Here is a 19590-nt window from a genome sequence, read left to right as displayed (position 1 = left end):
GTACAGCAACAGCAGAGCAGCTGAATCTGGGTTTTGTTATTTTTATTAGAGAAAAACACAACTGTTGGTAGAATACATCTTCCTTCTAAATTTGGCAAATTAGAGTTGAACAATACCACAGAATTGAAATTTCAAGCAAGCAGAAGTGATTTTGCAATATACATCCCATTAATTTTCTGTGACATTAGCACTTCTCCATAGGACTATTTCATCATAAGATGTGTTATTGAGTCTGTAAAGGTCCTTGAAAATGTCACTATTATTTATTTTAGTTGGCTACAATTTTTTTCTTTTTTCCCCAGATGATAGCCTCTTGTTGCCTAGTCTTTATTTCTTTTTTAAATTATTTTTTCTGTTTTTAGAACTATGCAAAGCTTATTCCTGGAGCTACTGTTGGACGGCTACAGAAGGATTCTGGAAATATTCTCCAGTTGATTATTGCTGCATATCAGGTAAGGTTATTATAATGTGTTTTCTTTCTACATGTCTATATTCTCAAAATTAAATTGCAATTTGGTAAAAACAAGTGTCTTTGATTCTTTTTATGCACTGATTACAAGAACATCATTTTTTATCCTTAGGTGCTGACCTTAGCAGGAAAAAATTTGTTCACTCTGAGGATTACGTGAGCACAGAAAAAAACCAAACAACCCTCCTATAGCCTTCTGTCATTCCTTAGTTCTGCTGGAATGCTCAGTTCACATCAGTGTTTCATCTGCCTTGCCTTCTTCATAGTCCTGTATTTCACACCTAGTCTTAAGCCTTCTTTAATATAGATATCCAGGTCTCCCTGTTCAATACCTCTGCAGGGACTCAACTCTCTTCCCATCAGTAGCTGTCACCAGAGCAGATGTACAATCGCTCTGCAGGAATATTTGAGGAAAAAAAACCATTATCCTGTGCTCAGTGCTCTTCTCTGCTTTAGCAATTTGATGCTGCCCCTGTGAGGCTGTTCAGAGGTTTTTAAAAACAAGAATGCAGGAGCTGAAATGGCTTTGTTCAGATAATACCAAGGAACACTGTAAAGATGACAAGAACATAAATGCAATGCTGCTCTTTGGAACTTTGTAAAATGCATCCTGGCTGCCCTGTTCTCTTCTGTTAGGGGAATGTTTTTAGACAGTTTTATATGTCTTTACACAGATATATTAATTTGCACATATGCTGATCTAACATAGATTTCTATCTTCCACCTCAGCCCCTTTTTATTAAAAACCTGCTTTACCAGTTGACTACACTGCCAAACAATCCTTTGCAAATAGCTTCTTTCTTTCCTTTTCTTATGCTCCTCTTTCTATCACCTGAAGGAGATCATTTTGCCCCCAATTTTTTTTTTAGCTTTATGATTATAAGGCAAAGCAAATTCTTTTAACTCTTGTAAAAGCAATACAATTGGTGAGTTTTGAATTTTTAAATGACATACAAAAATACCAGAAGTTTCTCTGTCCCATGGAAAATTAAATAAGCAAAGAAGTTTAAGGTTAGTCTCGGGAGTCTACATATTATTAAAAATAGTGTGAGAAATCTTTACATGAGCAAAGCTATTGCTAAACATCCAGCAGCACCAGGATTTCACTTCCGGAGTCCAACCTGTTGTTAGTCACATTTGGTTCCTAGCAGGATTTCTTGAGGCTGACACTCTAATGCACAGACAGAGATTCCTACATTTAACAGCTGAAATACCGTTTTGTTGCCCAGTAAGTAATGGAAAAACATAGAATAATTGTCCCAGTGCTGTGTCCTGGTGCCTTTGTGTTAACATTGTGTTAAGTGCAGAGCAGTGCTTCCCCTTACTGCAGTGTCATGGCACCTTCTGCTTTACTAGAACATTGGAAAGGTGGAGAGTGCATGCTTGCCTCTTCCCATTAGGGTCTGCTCATGTACCTATAGTACACAGGGGTTTTTTTTTTCTACTCTGTTTCTGAACCTGCTGATATTTTCAGTCTCCATTGCCTCCTTTATCAAAAAGGAGTTCAGCTGCACTGTGTGAAGATGCATTTTTCTTTTTACCGTTTTAAACTACAACCTAGGCTTTAAAATTTCACTGAGTGCACCTCAGTTCTTATGTTGCAGGGTTAGGTAAATAACAGCTCTGCATCCACTTTGTCTTCATGTCTTCACAATTTCATAATATTTTATCACTGAGACACCCTTCCACCTTCCCAGTCATCTCCAAATTGGACAATCTTTTTGAAGTCTCTCTTTGGCTGCTCCACCTCCTTGGTGACTTCAGCTGACCCTTCTTTTAACTCTCCCTGGCTCCAGTGAATCCTTCCTGAGACGTGGAGACCAGAAGAGCTTACAATACACAAGAGAGGGCACACTAAGGTTTACACAGAGGCAAAACAATGCCCTCTGTGTCGTTCTCAGCATCTTTGCTTGTGATGCCCAGGACATTGGTTGGCTTTTTAGCTGATGCCTGATTTGAGCAGATCATCTCTCAGAGCTCTAAGTGGTGACATTGGTGCAGTTCCTGAGTTGTTCCAACCAGTCCTGGTTTCAGTCATTCTGCAGGCAGAGTTTAGAAGGGTCTCTGAGCTCGGTTCTCACTTCCCTCCTGTAGTGACAGGGAGGCGGCTGCAGGAACAGTGTTCCTGCCTTTGGGCCATAACTCGTCATGTCCTCATTCAGGTTCAGCATGTCTGGACCATGCACTTGTGTTGCTCATAGGTTCTTAAAATACCACATGTGTTTCAAGATGTACAATATGTGCAAGTAGCAACACATCACGCTCAAAATTTCCCAAAGCCCATTTTATTACACTTAACATTAAAGGTTAACAATGTTATTGCTTCATGACTGAAGATCTTCCAAGCAGGAAACACTGAACACCACCTTATTTGACATAAGTGAAGACATTTGAATTTTTTTGGACTGGGAATGGGGTAGACCTACTGTTAAAAATGACATGAAAACAGTATCTAATTCCATTTTTGTCACAGACTTTTCATTCTACTCTCAGCAATGTAATTCGATGCCAAGTGTCTCAGTTTCTTTATGCACAAAAAAAAAAAAAAGGAATAAATAACTATTTGCCAGCTAAGAGTAGACTAAATCTTTTAACGCTTTTGAAGTGCTTTTGAGTCTTTGCTTGCTGTACAAACACAAAGTTTGCTAATACTATTCACCATGTGTTGCTATCTTAAAGCTTCAGGGAGGAAGTAAGCAAGTTAAGAAAGTCTGAGCTGTCAAAATATTTCTTGCAAGGAGTTCTCATGTTCTTTCCAAGTATGAGTCATTTCTTCTGTAAGCATATTTCTGCCTGCCTTGTTTAACATTGAATTCTGCATAGCTTTGTATTGCAGAGCTGTAGGCTGAAAAGCACTGTGACAGATATCAGGGTGTTTGATTAAATTCATTCCAGGATTTTAAAATTTCAGAAAAATTCCACTTTTTTTTTTTCCTCAGTGCTTGTTCCTTTCACTTACAGGAAAGTAAGACCAAAGAAATAACGTATTTTAAAATGACATGTAACACAAGTTTGTAACACTGCTTTGTCTATTGTTTCATTCTGAAAATTTTGTGAACCACGTATGTTTCTCTGTGAATGGCTTAAAGCTCACTAAACTGTGTGCTATTTCTCCTCAGACTACAGCCAGGTAGCTTAGTAGATCTAAAACACTATTAGAAGTCCTCACAGGTATTAAGAACCAAGAAACTGGAGTCTGACAGTTTATACATTCATTTTCAGTAGTATAAGGTGTGTATTTCAACCCCTCGCAACAACAAGGCATGTTCAAGTGATCCAGTATGGACACCAGGATTCAAAGTATTATGACTTGGTGTTTGGCAGCATTTAATTTTCTCTCACAGCTGGACTCTACTCGAGCGTTGTAGTTTTGTAGCTGGTGGAAGAGGGTCAGTTTGCTGATATTTCCTGTAACTTTAGTACATGCCAACATTTACAGTTTTCTCTAGAGGTTTGCTATATTTGGTCCTTTTGTGGAAGCCCAGCTATTGCAAACATATTGTTATCTAGGACTCTCTACATTGTCCCAATAGCAACATAAGCACCTAAGTCTAAAACAAATGTGAAGGGAAAATCGGACATATCCAGAGCTACCAACATTACCAACCTGATGCCCAGGTATTTTACTGCTCTTACTCCGTGATCGAAAGAGCTCTGGGTATTATGTGAATTCTCTTGCATGATGTGTTGCTTTGGTTTACTGGCAAGGATTTCTAAATGAAAAGTTGCTAAAAAAAAAAAAACAAAACAAAAACAAACAAACAAAACAAACAAACAAACAAACAAAAAAACAAACCAAAAAAACAACCAAGAAAACAGTAATCACAACCTTAATATAAATTTGCAGGGAATCCAGGACATGTACAAGGGACAGGGAATTGTTGTCTGTGCAGGTTTTTACCTATTCTACTTTTAGTTTGCTTTACTCCACCAGACCTTTACTCCAGTGAGTCATCCTGATATCTTTAATAAAATGACACACTGAAGTAAGGTCAGTGAGTTCCTCAAGCTCTGATTGAAGTGCAAGCAGTATTTTGTAAAGCTATTAAGCTTGCAAGAGCACAAAGCCAAGTCAGTGAGACTTTTGCTCAGCAATTGCTAAGGTACTTTTAAAAATTTCCATTTACTGGATCCACAGTCCAATGAAGTCATAGGGAATTTCCCCATAGCCTGCTATAGGTTTTGGATTAAGCTTAAGCTGTGTAAGCAAACTTGTTATAAAACATTTTAAAAAGTTAAACATAAAAATCTGATGTGAGGGAGTTCAGGAAGGAATTTGTTTCAATTCAAGAATTGAAAGTTTGATTGAACTTTATTTTAAGAAATTAGAATGTTGTTGAATATAACTTGAACTAGCACTGACAGCTCATGAAGTGGGAATTTTCATCAGGAGAAGAAAGGAAGGGAGTGAGAGCTCTGACTGCAGGAGCTCATGATGGGGCTCGACTCTGGACTCTGGCCCTGGAAAAGCCAGACTAACTGGCAGAAGCCCTGCACTGAGGCAAAACTGATCTCAGAGCCTGCCCTGCCATGAGAGAAACTGTGAGGTTTAATTCTAGCAGGAGAGATAAAGAGGGAGCAATATTGACATAGGCTGGCTAATCAGGAAAAGCCCAGTGCTAGCACTGCAATCAGGGACACAAATCCATTCCTCCGTAAGACCAGAGCTGAGAAAAAAACCTGTATCAGTCAGCAGAGCACTTAGTGATGAAAGATGATTTAATAAAATGTTTAATTTAGTCACCTGCAAAGGCAGGAAATAAGCCCCGTGATAACAGATATTAAACTGATACCACCATTGCTTTCCACTGAAAGCCAGTTCTGTTGGCACTTGCTTTGTTTTGCTTGTTCCCCATTTTTCTTGCAGTAGAGAAGTCTGTAAATAAAGTGCCAAACACAGGAATTTGCTCTGGATAAGTCAGGGTAAGTTACAGTCCGTGTTACACAGACATGGAGCATCAGTGGTGCTTGGCAGTGTTATCACTCCATTCATCTCACATCTTTTTCCTCTAAGGAGCTGAGGTCCGAGGTGGAGCTAGAGATCTTGGGAGAGACAGAAGGGCTCAATCTCTCTTTCACGGCCATCTGTAACAATGGAACCTTTCTCCCACATCAGAGGAAATGCTCTCATGTGAAAGTGGGAGACACAGTAAGTAAAGAACAAATTCTCAAAAGACATGATGCCGGAGAATTTAGGACACCAAGGTAGAGAGTCTTCCTCCAAACCAGCTATAAAAAGCAGGTGATATCCGCAAGCCCTTTGTTCTGTCCTCTGCGTGCGTTCCCAGAGAGCTCTGCAGAGCTACGTGTGCTGCAGCTCTGAACAGCCACCGGTTTCTCTTCCAGGTCTCTTTCAATGTGACTGTCAGTCTCTCTTCGTGCGAAAAAAACAGAAGGCATATTGTGATAAAACCAGTGGGGCTCAGTGACACCCTGGAAATGGAAATTCATCCCCAGTGCAGCTGCAACTGTCAGGCAAAGGCCGAGAAGAACAGCCCGAAATGCAGCGAAGGGAAAGGATCGTTCGAGTGCGGGGTGTGCGTGTGCAGCCCCGGGTACGTGGGGCCACGCTGCGAATGCGCCGAGAGCTCCCTTGGCGCCAGCTCCTGCAAGGGCGGGGCAGGGCAGAGCTCCTGCAGCGGCAGAGGCGACTGCTACTGCGGGCACTGTGTGTGCCACCCCTCCCTGTACGGGAGGGTGTACGGGCCACGCTGCGAGTGCGATGACTTCTCGTGTGTGAGGCACAGAGGGCTCCAGTGCGCGGGTACGGTCCCTGGACGCTATTGCAGTGTCTGCATTTCTGAGCTTTACTGTCTCGCTCTTAGCTATGGGCTATGAATCTGCTTTTTCATCCTACATTCAGTTGGAACCAATTCTGTGTAAAGTGCAGTTTGCCGTTTCTGAATGACCTCCAGACATACTGCAAGAAAGTTTTTAACCCTGTTTTCAGATGTAAAAATGAGTCATGCTTAACCACCCCATAGCTAGTGTAAGCTGGCATGGCTTTACTGGAACATACTGGCTGGATCAGACTTCTAATAGCTGTAGATGCTTGTAGTACCAAGGAAGTTTATGTACGTATATTGACACACATTGGTGTTAGCCAGTGTACGGTTTCACTCTGACACAATTATCAAAGCATAGCTGTCTTCGTTAATGACTTTTAAGATAATTTTGATATATTTATACTTTTAACCCAGTAACCAATGGTTCTTGACTTATCTTATTAAGATACAATCAGAATTTGAGAACATGTATTTATGATTTTTCTTCGTGAGATATAGAGTTATAAATCAGAAGTGATTTTGCAGAAACAATGGGAATAGCATTAAACTGGCAGGAACCAGCAGTGAGATTGTGCTGAATAGATAGGCTGAAATTATGCTGCTATAAACGAGAGAGGATTTACCCATTAGGTCATGCACTGTGAGGAGATAAGATCTGTGGGGAGGACTCCAGTGAAGAGAAGGGAGCTGCATTGGCTTACAGCCAGTCTAAGCGAAAATTTGATCCTCTGGCTTAAAACTGAAAATGCTGGGGGAGGAAGAACGATGTTGAAGAGTGAGAAGAGTTGGAGAGAGGAAAATATCTGCTATTAAGGAGAATGATTTTAAAGTCCATCATTCAGATTCTTATTAAGAGACTGATTTGAAGTATAATAAATGTTTTTGCAGGCAATGGTGACTGTGACTGCGGGGAGTGCATGTGCCACACTGGATGGACCGGTGAATACTGTAATTGCACAACTGACACCAGCGCCTGCGTTGCTGAGGATGGGACACTGTGCAGTGGGAGAGGCGAATGCATCTGTGGGTCATGTACTTGCACTCATCCAGGGGCTTCAGGACAAACATGTGACAAATGCCCTCTCTGCGGCGACCCTTGCAGTTCCAGGCGGTAATGTGCTGGGTTTACATCTTTGATGTTTGTATCATCCAGGTACCTACCTCCTACACTGCCTCAGCAGTGTGCTTCCTGCTGCTGCTGTAAATTGGATTTACAGACTAGAACCCAAGAGCTTCTTTGCCCTTTGAGAGTGGTAGTCAAAGCTGTACATCAACCATCTATCAACTCCTGTATAAAAGAACTTTATGGAAAAAAAAATTTAAACACCTTCAAGGTGCACACATCACACTTCCACTGCTCTCCTTGGCTGTCCTACTAATCAGAATGTGGGCCTTACATGACAACATTAGACATAACCAGATGGACTTCCTTCCAGTCCACAATACATAATGAAAACATTCCAGCACAGCTGCTACAGCAAAAATGAAGACCCACAGAGAAATTTAGCATTTGTGTAACCATTCTCATGCATACTAATCAATAAGGTCACGCTGTCTGCTCAAGCTTTACACATGTGCAAATACATAGTTCAAATTCAGTTAAGCTTGGCTGAATTAAAGAGGCTCAACTATGATAAACTAGGTCGTAGTCTGGGGATGAAATCTGTAGGTAGCTGCATGTCATATATAAGTTGATGATGAGTTAATTGTAAATGGCGAAGTGTCTTCTGCTCACTGAGCATACAAGTTTTCTGTAGCTTTCCTGCTGTGATGCATGGGGTATGCTACGGCGCATGATAGGAAAAGCAACCAAAAATACATGTGACATAAAGCTGACCACTCTAAGTACACCCACGCTTATGCTTCTTTTACATGAGTTCTTGCAGGGCTAAAGTCAGTTCAAAATGAGAAGTCTTCAGTAAAAATTTAAGCTGGAAGCTGAATTAGGCTTCACAGAATACAAGTTATTAATGGCCCTAGTTTTGCTTGCTGAGCGCCAAGTCAGTATAAGTTGCATTAATGTTTCATGGCAATCACGTCTACTTATTTAGAGTTGAGGTCCATTTCTCTTCCATACCAGCTATCTGCCACTGTATTTTCATGCCTGCCATTGCAATCTATGCTGTGTCTGAGATGAGAAGCTATTCTATAGCATGTGATTAAATCGTCATTTTTGTTAGTGCTAAACTAAGCCTACAAAAGTAAGCCTATCAGTTTGCTGAAATCTCTAAGTAAAGAGAACTTCTGCATACAAGTGCTCTAAACACCGAGGACAATGCTGCTGCTTTGCTCTGCCCAATTAGACAGAAGAATAGGAAATATAAAGTTACATGATGGGCATTACATTAGCCTATTTCAACATGTATATTGTATGCAGTGTTAGATCTTGCCTCTGTTTCAGTGTCTTCCCTTGCCAAAATGCAGGGCAGGGAAAGCCAACAGACAGAGAACATTGGGAATACCTGGGTAGGGTAACTGAGAGAGCTGAAAGACCAGGTCAGAGGGCATGGAGATCAATAGCTAGGCAGCTAAGAAAAAGAGTGGTAGTATGAGAAACATGGCAAATATGACAAAAACACCAACAACACTGCATTTGTCTCCCTGAGATAGAGGCTATCCGATTACCTGCTTGCTTTTACTATTCACCATCTCCAGGGCAAGTGATAAGGTCATCTCCATCCTGTGAAGATAATATCAACAGCCTCAGCATATTCCCATGGATATATGTAACTCAGTGCAACAGGATATGGCCTGGGTTTTGGGGGGATGTTTTGTTGCAGTTCTCTCTTTTTTAAGCAGTCAGTCCTTCACGCCGCTTCTCAGAGTCTTAGCCACTCAGTCTGGCTGAAGCTATTTGTCAATAATCAGCAAGATACATTTTGCATCAAAAATTTTCAGATATTAATTCTGTTCATTGTTTCCTTTTTCCAAGAATAAACCATGCATTTATTGAAATCCTCATTGAATTTCTGGGAATATTGGATAAAGTAAATAATTTTCCAATAAATTGTATTAGTATAATTAAGATCTAAGTAATTCCTGAGACAAGTAATCACATTCAAGAGACATCTATTGAGACACCTGAGTAGTGTTTTAATACATTATTCAACAGACATTCAACAAAGGAAGACTTACAGTAGGTGTCCCAGCTTGATCTCTCTGAAGTCAATTTCAGATATTGTTCATCTGATAGGCATTCCTCCAGCTGGTATTTAGTGTGAGATCTGTTCAGAATATTTATTTTTTTAAGATGAATGTTATGTGTGAGTAACCCCATGTCTTTGATAGACCCACATGAACAATGTTGCCTGGGGTTCTGTCTGGTGGTTAATAAGCTGGGAGAGAAAAAAAAAAAAAGAGAGAGAGAACTTATCCACAATACCTTTATTCAGGTAGAGAGTTTTTTTGTGGATGTGGGTGGTTTTGTTCTTTTTTTTTGGTTGGTTTTTTTTGATGGCAACACATATCATATTTCTGAGAACTACTGTATCCATAGCACAAAACCTTTTGTTTAGCATCTCTTTAAAATGCAGAAGCATATGCACTGGCTTTTATAGTGTTGTTTTGTGACAGGCAGAGACTGATGAGCTGCTGAATTATTTTCCGCAGGAGCTGTGTGGAATGTCACTTGGCTTCCGATGACAAGTCACCAGGAGAATGCAGTGAAAAATGCAGATTGGTTGATGCAACTGTCCACACCACAAAGGGTCTGAATACTTGGTTTTCTTTTTCTCTGTGTGCCTTATTAGTGATAGTTTTCACTTTCAGTAATTTTATATGTGAAAGTAGCCTTGTTTTGCTGATGTGGAATTATATTAGGGCTCATAAGGCAATTGCTGTCTGTCTTCAGATCCTCTGTGGTAAGTAGGAAATGCAGAGCAGGGCTGGTATTACCCTTCCAGGTTAATTAAGGTATTGGAGCACACCTACTTTCTAAGCAGTTTACGTAAGAACGTATAGAATTTATTAAATACCAGTCCCTGTTAATTGGTGGCTGATGAAAGCCCCTGAGTCTAGGTTATGCCTGTACAGTGAGTTTCAGTGTGGCTTCTTTTGCCATACAAATGTAAAATGTGATTCTAGTCCTTATACAGACTCTTGATTACAGTCAGCAACTAGACATAGCCCTTTAACCTGTGGCAAAGACATTTCTGGTATCCTAAAGGCTATAAACATGTTTCAGTTGTTTGCTTTAATTCAAAACTATCCTCTATCAATGCGAATTTCTGGAATAGGAATTGACCTTGAATAAAATAGTACTCTCAGAAAAAAATCTAACTTCAAATTAAATAGTACATCCTTTTCTTCAGAGGAATGTGCTTGCCTTCTAGGCAAGGCTGCCTATGCAGTCTGTCTTTATTCTAATGCCAATTCTAGTCCCAATCCTATTAGGTGAAGCAGGACATAGGTACATTATATCCACATCACAGATGCACCAGAAGCATTAAATAAGATAAATGTAATAGTTAAGATGACAATGCCGAATGCCACATTTGCATCTAAGGTCTGTGTCTGCAAACTGTTGGAAGCCCATCCAGAGCTGCATGCATGCAGAAATTTCACTGCTGTACATCTTTCTAACAAAGCTACTCCTTTTTCTTTGATGACATTGCTCCACAAGACAAAGCTCAAAAGTTGAAAATAGTGCTCTTGTAAGGAAAACTAATTCTAATTTTGTGCTTTTATTAACATTATTATCATGCTTTGCCTTTCTAGGCATCAGTATTTACTTATTAATAAAAAAATCTCTTTACAAGATTAAGAAACATACAAAGCACTTTTATTGTATCTCTGCAGCTAGAAAACTTTTCAGGTTGTTACTGCCAGATGGCAGATTTTGTAGCTAGGAATATATATGTGTCACTCTATTTTCAAATATAATGAATACTAATCAAGAGCAGAAACATTCTCTTATATGGTTCTGGTCACAGACACAGAGGTCACAGGAATATGAGCAGGACAACATCATCTATTCCTGTGTATTTCCTTTTTTTTCATGTCCTGTGTTTCCTTCATTGGGCCTCTCAGCTAGTTCTTTAGATTTAAAATTTATTAATTTATTTGCAGCAGTTATAGCAACTGCTGTACTGAAGATTGGATAACTGTTCCCATCTCAATCCCTAAAAAAAAAAAAAAAAAAGGAGAAAAGTAAGCTGTTGGAAATTGTCAAATATTTGTGTATCAGCTCAAAGGATTTGTTTTGGCATGATTAGGAAGTCCTGAGAAGAAAAAGCAATCTTCAAAATAATAATTAAAAAAAAATAATAATCCTAAAATCAAAACTGTATTACCTAAACAAAAAAGAAAAGTTTTGAAAGTGGCATTACTAGGCCATTACATAATATTTAAGACAGATTATTGAGCAAGTTCATAAGGTTGCATACTGTTTCTTTCTGGTTCATATTTCCTTTTCTTTAATGCTTCAAGGCTTTTTGAAAACTCAGAATAGCTCTAGGTTAATTAAAATATTAGCACTTTAAAGATTTACTTTCTCTTTTGTAGGCGTATGTTGCAATGCAATGACTGGAACTGTGGAGCAACAGAAACCCCATAGGCTTTGAATTTTCCTCTTTCCTCAGAATGCCTGTTTAGCCTCTGAGCCCTGGCTTTCACTGACTCTACTTTGGTTCTGTGGGTGCCAGGGTTTCCTCCTCCTGCTCCCCTGCAGCAGGGCTCCTAGCATGGCCATGGCCAGAGCAGCCTCTCCACCTGGGCATCCAGCAGGGCACAGGATGGCACAGCAGCTCTGGAGGTGCTGATGGCTTCGTGTTTACTGGGTTTATCTTCACACCACACATAGTTTTGAATATTTATTTTCATTCATTTTTGGACCAGATGATTCTTGAGGTCCTTCCAACCTGGTATTCTATGATTAATATTTGAATATTAAATCGAACTGATCCCCCCCTTTGCTAGATGGGTGTAAGAGAAACCCTTGTTGCCCTACGCACTACCCAGGAGGAACTGCAATACCTAAAGAGTGGCTCCAGCCATCACCCTGCTCACAAGGCACCACACTGCTCCTGCCATAAGCCAAATAGTTACACTTCCTTTGGAGAAATGGAGTTTTTCCTACCCCATAGTGTTAACACCACACAAATTCCTAATGCAGGAACAAAGGGGATGCTGGAGCCTGAATAAACCTCTACAACAGTGCCACTCTGTTGTTCTGAACCAAAAGGAGATAAAACTGTCCAGAAAAAAAAAGAAAAAAGAAAAAAAAACCAACCAACCAACCAAAAAAAACCCCACAACATTTTGTTGAGCAAAAGACAAACAAGAAGGAGCATAATGACATTTAAATTTATGGTCTTTTTTTGTTTGTTTTGTTACATCTTTTATATAAGTGTCTGTTAGGAGACAGTCTTTTGCACTTTGAGGCTTCAGCTTGCCACTGTTCCCCAATTCTTCTTCCAGTGAGACTCCAGTGGTTTCAAATAGCATTGAAATTAATGGAATTAGGCTGTGGGCAGAAGTGGGAAAAGTATGATGATTCACTGCAGAATGCAGAAAATTACACAGGTGTAAATTACAGGGGATTTCCTAGGTAGGCAGATTTTTGTGCTGACAAAATGAAAATAATCTCTCTGAGTGATCCCTCCTCCTAAAAATAACATCAGGAAATAAAGATGCTAAGCATAAGCTGGATTCTGGATAGCTTAAACTGGCATCTTTGCTTTCACTTCTACATCCTCACACATAACCAGTTTTCTGCTCCCCTTTGTCTCAAATTATGACATTAAATTGAAAATTGCAATGTAAAAATAACTAATATACTTGCATTTACTGCCTTCTGGATGATATTTTGAATATGCCTGCAAGTTTTTCTCTACCTTCAGGATAGCAAACAATCCCTCTTTTTGTTATTTTTCTTTTCTTTCTTTTTTTTTTTTTTTAATAAAAGGCAAGCTAATATTCTTTGGATCTGATTGCTTAAAAGCATTTGGAAACAACAAATATTGCAAAACTCATGACAGTGTTACTGGAATTGTGACCTGGCAATGAGTGCCATTAATTCAGTACACTCAGTCTGCAGTTTGTGGTACTTCTAACAAAGCCAAGCCCTGTTAAATTAGCAAGTCTTATTTGCCTATCTCTTTGAAAGATAACACATTGCTCCGCTACCAAGAACAGGTTAAATACAAGATTATCACAGATCAAGGACATGCTTCCATTAAAATGCAAATAGATGTCGTTCTCTTTCTATAACAAGCAGGGGAAAGGACTGTAGGGTAGTCAATTATTTGTACTTTCACATTTTCTATCATTTTTTACAGTGTTTGCTATAAGACTAAACCTTGTGATAAAAGCAATATGAGAAAAGAATGTAAGCATTTTTTTTTTTTATTCCTGTCTGATTCTTACTTCCTATTTCACTACTCTTTATATTAAAATTTGAGGACTTAAGATCTTTAACACAGTTGCTTATGAAATTTCAGGAAGAGTTTTGAATGGGTTAACATATAGTGAAGAGTGACAATTATTTGTAAAGAAATGTTTGAGAAACTTACTGGTTTTTTTCTTACCTCAAAAAAAAAAAAAAAACACCAAAACAAACAACTAAGTAGTTTTGCATACCTAGATTTTCAGTGATCAAATCAGGGAATCATGGGTTACATGGAGCCATAGGCATACAGCCCCTGAGGTGTTATTGCACACAGTTATAAGGTCAGATATTTTTGCTCTGTAAGAATATTATATAATGGTTATGCTCTAAATTATGTCATTTCTGGCTCTGGACCTGTAGTTTCAATTTTCAGTTATCTGACTTGCTTTATATAGTCTACCACAGCCAGATTTCTTCTGTCTCCCTGTTCCCTTTGAATGAACTTTTCTCAGCAGAAAAGGTTTCCCAGTTAGGAATCACCTGGAAAAAAAAATTATTACATTTTTGTGCAGATCTACATTAAATGGAGAGACAAATAGATGGGGGCAGGCTGTCATCTCAGGTCACATTTTATCTACTTCCCCTGGAATCACATTAAAATATCCCAGAATCACAGTTTTCTGTTATTAATCTATATTTACTGTTGTGACAGTACCGGAAACACTAAACTTTGAACGGGCTATTGTGGAAAAAATAAATGGTAGCCTTTTTAACAGTATCCACTGCTGTTTGATGTATGGATATCTACTTCTGAAACATAATTGAGATGTGGTAGGAGTAGCTGTGAACACACTGTTTACTTTGTCCTGTAATTGGGGACTACTACATTTCCTAGGCAGCTGGTGGTTAAGCATCTTGGAAGCACTTAGAATTCATTGAAATTCACACTGCACTAATCATCTAGATTAATAAGGTGCACTAGATAGTCAGTGCAGATTGACAACTGGATCAGCTCTTTGGAAATATCAGTGGAAAACTGGAAAAAAACCCAAAGCTTGGGTTGGTAGAAAAGTTGTTAAATTGGGTAGAAATTCTGAGGGTATTTCTGCTTTCGTCTTTCGCTCCTTACCATCCACGGATGAGGCTGTGACAAACATGATGCCATTAGTCCCTCCTGTTATTGTATGTTAAATTTCATTTGATCTGATGAATTACTTAATTTACCTCCTTCCGCAGATTATTCAGAGGATAAATCCATTCCCTGCGCTTTGCAGGGGGAAAATGAATGTATAACCACATTTCTACTGACTATGGATGAACAGGGAAGGACAGTCATTCACAGCATAGAACAGAAAGGTAAGCAGTGAATATTGCCTTTTTTTTTTTTTCTGGGTGAAATCTGATTTAAAGACACAGGCAGGGTGAGCTATGTAGAAGCTGAACTCTTTTAAACAGCACTGCACCTCCTTGTGTTTGCAGCTCTCCCCTGCCCAGCCACAAGAGCGCCTCCCCAAGTACTTGTTTAATGTAGTAGTAAAATAAATACATGGCCTGTCATGAAGGATGGGTAGAATGATCCCTGGGCTTCAAGAGTAAGTGAATTTGTCTAAAGGTCTGTGCAACTCTAAGTTGGTGGTCCCAAATGTCATTTGCATCACATGACAAGACATTAATTCACTTTGAAATGTCATGTATTTTATAGATGGCCATAATCCAGACCACTATCTGATTGGGCATACCTGCTGAAATTGAAAAATATGTTTATAATTATGTTTAATGTTGCAGTATCATTAAGTTTTGAATATTTTGCATAACAGATATTCAACAGATCTCGTTATATCCTGTCATCTAACATTACTTTTTTATTTACTGTTGTTTCACTACTGATTATTCATTAAAGCTCCTAATCACATAAGACAGGAGAGAACACAGACACCATTTTTCAGCTGCCAAACAGTTTAGTTTGAGGCAGTAATTTTGGACGTATTCAGCGCCTCAGTGCTAAATGTTAGTTATGTTTTAGGGAAAGCTACATAGATTTGTAACCTCTGCAATGTTCTGTTGGCACAAACAGCGTTTATTTTGTTAGCTCTTTTTGTAGCCTTTCTCTAGCACACATCTGAGAATGAAAGTAATTTCAATGTGCAGAAAAGCAGCTTCTGCCATAAGAACAGTAGTCTGGTTTTGTATACAATACTATTACAGCAAAGATGGTTGTAACAACGGTCATATTAAAGAAATACACCCCTTTGCCAGCTGTGTAAATTGTGCCTCTAAGACTCAAGAATTTAAGGATAAGATTTTTCTCTTCATTAAATACATTTAATGCTCTAGAAATTTATTTCATTTATGGAACTGAAGTTAAGATGGCACCAGTAGCCAGAGCATTAACCCACTGCTCAAACCTGACTCCTCAGAATTAGTTAAATGATGACATCAAGCAAAAGGGTAATGTGAAATATAATCATGTAACCCAGATAAGACTGAAAGGAATTTTTCAATGTCCTCAAACCAAATTTTGTAAAATAGTAGCATTCACTGACTTCCATGGGCAGTATCTTTCAATATTAAACTTTCATGTGTTTTGGTGAAGCAAAAACTTAAATTTTATTTTTGACTCTCTGAAAGACTGCATGATAAAATTTATTGTAGAACTTGATATGCAAAATTCCTTCAAATTGTTTAGGCCAACATTTTCAGCAACTCCATTGGAAATTTTCCCTCACTGTTTTCATGAGTGAAATGCAGTTTCCTCTGTCTTCTCAGTACCACTGGTGACTTCACCCTCACGCAGATCTCACCAGAATCTTTTCCTCTGCTGCACGCTGAATATTAGTTAATTGAAGTAGAGCTTCAGCTGTAACATTGTAAAATTCATAATCTTGTCAACTCTTCCCCATTTTTTAGAATTATATTGCCACAGATCTGAAAATAATTTTTTAACTTTTCAGAATCTGGGTCCGTATTCAGCAGCTGCTAATTGACATGGTAAAAGAGAAGTGGAAGACGTTAGCAATTTTTTTTAACATTTTAATGCAGTATTTTTCAGCCAGTTTCACAAACCCTTTAGCAAGCTAGCAGGAGGAGAATAACATGGACTTGAAGGAAAAGGCATACACATCTTGCAGCAAATGAGAAGCCCAGCATGCCTTCTGACTGTTCTTAACTGTCTAAATTTAATGATTGGATATCCACAGTCATAACTGGTTTTGTTTCCACAGATTGCCCACAGCTTCCAAACATCCCAATGATAATGGTGGGTGTCACGCTTGCTATCCTTCTCATTGGCACTGTTTTACTTTGTATATGGAAATTACTGGTGTCAGTTCAAGATCGAAAAGAGGTTGCCAAGTTTGAAGCAGAAAAATCCAAAGTTAAATGGCAAACGGTACGTTAAATGCATTAAATTTATATGAGGTTCTTTACTTTGGTTGTATGATGCACAACTGCCCTTAAAATTCTATGTTTTGGGTTTGTTATTTTCAACTGATAGATTTTACTGGTAGGTTTGCACTACTTTTAGTATTCTACAAAGTAAAACTGCGATTTCTTTTAGGGATCAAAAATAGCTAGAGTTCCATCTCCTGATTTAATTTCCTCCACATGTAAAACATGCAGATAACGTTTTTTTTTTTTTATTAGTTGCTTTTTAATTAGCACCTCACCTTTGATTCATCTTAGCAAAATTGTTTGTTGTTTAGGTAATTTTCAAAGGTGCACCCCTCTTCCCAGAAACAGAGCCCATTTTAGGAGGTTATTGATGGCCTCTATCATAATGAGAGCCCACTCACACAGAGAGGCAATGAATATAGACTGTCCCAAATGTAGGTAAGAGGCCAGAGAAATTCAGGCCTTCTATCTATAGCTTGCAGACATCTAATGGAACATTATTCCACATTTCCCTTTTCTTCTTTCATTTCTGCCCTTGACTTTTTTGCTCTTCTGCAAAAGCTTTAAGACTTCTGAGGCTCTCTGAAAGAAAACCTTTGTTGAGTAAGCGTTTCTTCTGGGTGTCAGGAGGACAGGCGACATGCTGCCATTCACTGGCCCTATTCTTGTACAAAGCCCTGTGGTTGCAACTTTTCTGCAAGAAGGGACATTGCTGGCCTTTCAGCTTTTGCAATGGGAAAAATCAGTTACTTACAGTCAAGGCCACTTAAGCATGTTTTTTTAATCCTTCAGGAGACCTGCCTATGGTAAGAGGGAAGGCAAGGATACAGCTGGTAGAAACATTTTACTTTTCTGTCACAAGAGGAAGTGGTAGGAAATGAATGATCAGAGACCAAGATTAAAAGCCTGGGTGGGTTCCCCCACCTTCTCCCAGTGTGTGGTAGTCTGTGTGGCTCAAGCAAGAGGATTGTGACAAGTCATATCTCACCACTGAGACACCATCTGTGCTTATTAGACTGTCCAACCATAGCATTTGATACACAAATTACAGAGACATATTTGATAAAGTATTGTTTGATGATATGCATTATGTTTTTCTGGGAAGCAGATGTGAAGGAAAGTATGTTCCTGACCCTAGACTGGTTTGTCCTGTCTCATATAGACCAGTCTGAATTTCAGTGGGCTGGAATATAAGTGAGCTGCCCAAAGCCATCCTAAAATGGTCAATGGTACAAAATTACTTCTGTATAAAGAATAGACCAGAAGTCCTCACTAGGAAAAAAAAAAAAACAGTGGGAAGAGGGTGTGTTACCAGTCTATAAAATTATAACTGGGGAATTTGAAGATGGGACATTTGTCCACTGTTTTTTCCCATACAAGCCTGGTGAAACAGCAGGCTCTAAAGAAGCCAAGAGACATCTCTAGACAACACCTGCTTAGAGCATAAAATTTATTTCCAAAGATGTTCTGGATGATAAAAGTTTTCATGGATTCAAAATGTCTACAGACAAACCAATAAAAGGAGGACATCCCCTCTGACCCAGGAGGTTTTTAAAAGGTGTGTCAGCTTTTCTAAGGGCAGCCAGCATTGTCCACTGCTGGGAATACGTTGCTGGACCAATTTCTCATGTAGTAGAGTACAAACCTTCTTTTTCTGCACACTGGGAAGCAGAAGAATACTAGCTGGTGCATGTATGACCTGCATCATACCACTGGGTCAGGAATGATGGACCAAAATGATCCCATTGGTGAAAAGGTGGACTCAAGACAGTGGTGTGCAGCTATGTCTGCTTGTAGCTGAAACAACGGTAAGATGCATTCAACATTACATGACTCCCATTTCTTCTGTTTCCGTTTGTTTTCTTAGGAAACAAATCCACTGTACAGAGGCTCAACAACCACTTTTAAAAATGTAACTTACAAGAACCAAGAAAAGCAAAAAGGGGCCATGGCTGCAGATTTCTATTAGCACCTCCAACACAACAAACTTAGTTTTACTGGCAGGAAATCTAAACACACTTGTTTCTTCTCAGCTGATTATGAGATATTTGTTTGCACATTGCAGTGGTATAATCTTTCTGTTAGAGAAAATATATCTTCTGTTGGGAAAACTATAGATAACATATTAGTTGTAAAGTTTAGTAGAAATACTTTTTTTAAAACCCCTTAATATTAAACCCCCCATCTTAAAAAAAGTGTCACAAATATTTTAAATTTTCTCATTAATACTGAGGATTAAAAAAAAATCACATGTAAGACTATTTTTGAGTAATTAGGTATATACAATGAGGTGTATACTACTTTGTCCATACATACAATCCCATATTTGTGTTTAGGAATGTATTTGTACCAGTCTATTTGGTAGGCTGGTTTAAATGTAAAAAGTTTTTTTTTTTTCATGAATGCTGCTTAAGCTACTGAGGTTTGAGGTTCCTCATATCACCTCTGTGACTGAATAGTTTTTCATCAGAAACAAGAAGCATTATTGCCTACCTTCTGTGTATCTAAGGTACACAGAGACAGCTCCTCTCTAATTCTTTCTTGTCCTGTTTCTCTTTTCTTGTTCCTGTTGCTGTTTGATGTTCTCTAAGTACCCAGTCCCTGAGGTTATATCAGGG

At 38.8% G+C, this 19590-nt stretch overlaps 1 protein-coding gene across 5 annotated transcripts in view; it reads left to right on the top strand.

Moving 5' to 3' along the window:
- ITGB6 (integrin, beta 6) overlaps window positions 1–19150 on the top strand; it is a 31989-nt gene extending 12839 nt beyond the window's left edge. For 4 of the 5 annotated variants that reach the window (XM_008948115.1, XM_008948114.1, XM_008948116.1 and 1 more), the window contains 8 exons: window positions 363–452; window positions 5484–5618; window positions 5816–6233; window positions 7144–7366; window positions 9865–9962; window positions 14819–14938; window positions 16804–16970; window positions 18840–19150. In XM_008948115.1, coding sequence (XP_008946363.1) covers window positions 363–452; window positions 5484–5618; window positions 5816–6233; window positions 7144–7366; window positions 9865–9962; window positions 14819–14938; window positions 16804–16970; window positions 18840–18941 — 1353 coding nt within the window. In that variant the 3' untranslated portion in view covers window positions 18942–19150. The remainder of the gene's footprint in view (window positions 1–362; window positions 453–5483; window positions 5619–5815; window positions 6234–7143; window positions 7367–9864; window positions 9963–14818; window positions 14939–16803; window positions 16971–18839) is intronic. The other variant, XM_008948117.1, reaches the window with a different exon arrangement.
- Window positions 19151–19590: the final 440 nt, after the last annotated feature.

Source organism: Merops nubicus, unplaced genomic scaffold (genome assembly GCF_000691845.1).
Source record: "Merops nubicus isolate BGI_N331 unplaced genomic scaffold, ASM69184v1 scaffold11239, whole genome shotgun sequence".
Lineage (NCBI taxonomy): Eukaryota > Metazoa > Chordata > Aves > Coraciiformes > Meropidae > Merops > Merops nubicus.
This window is presented reverse-complemented; position numbering and strand designations above follow the sequence as displayed.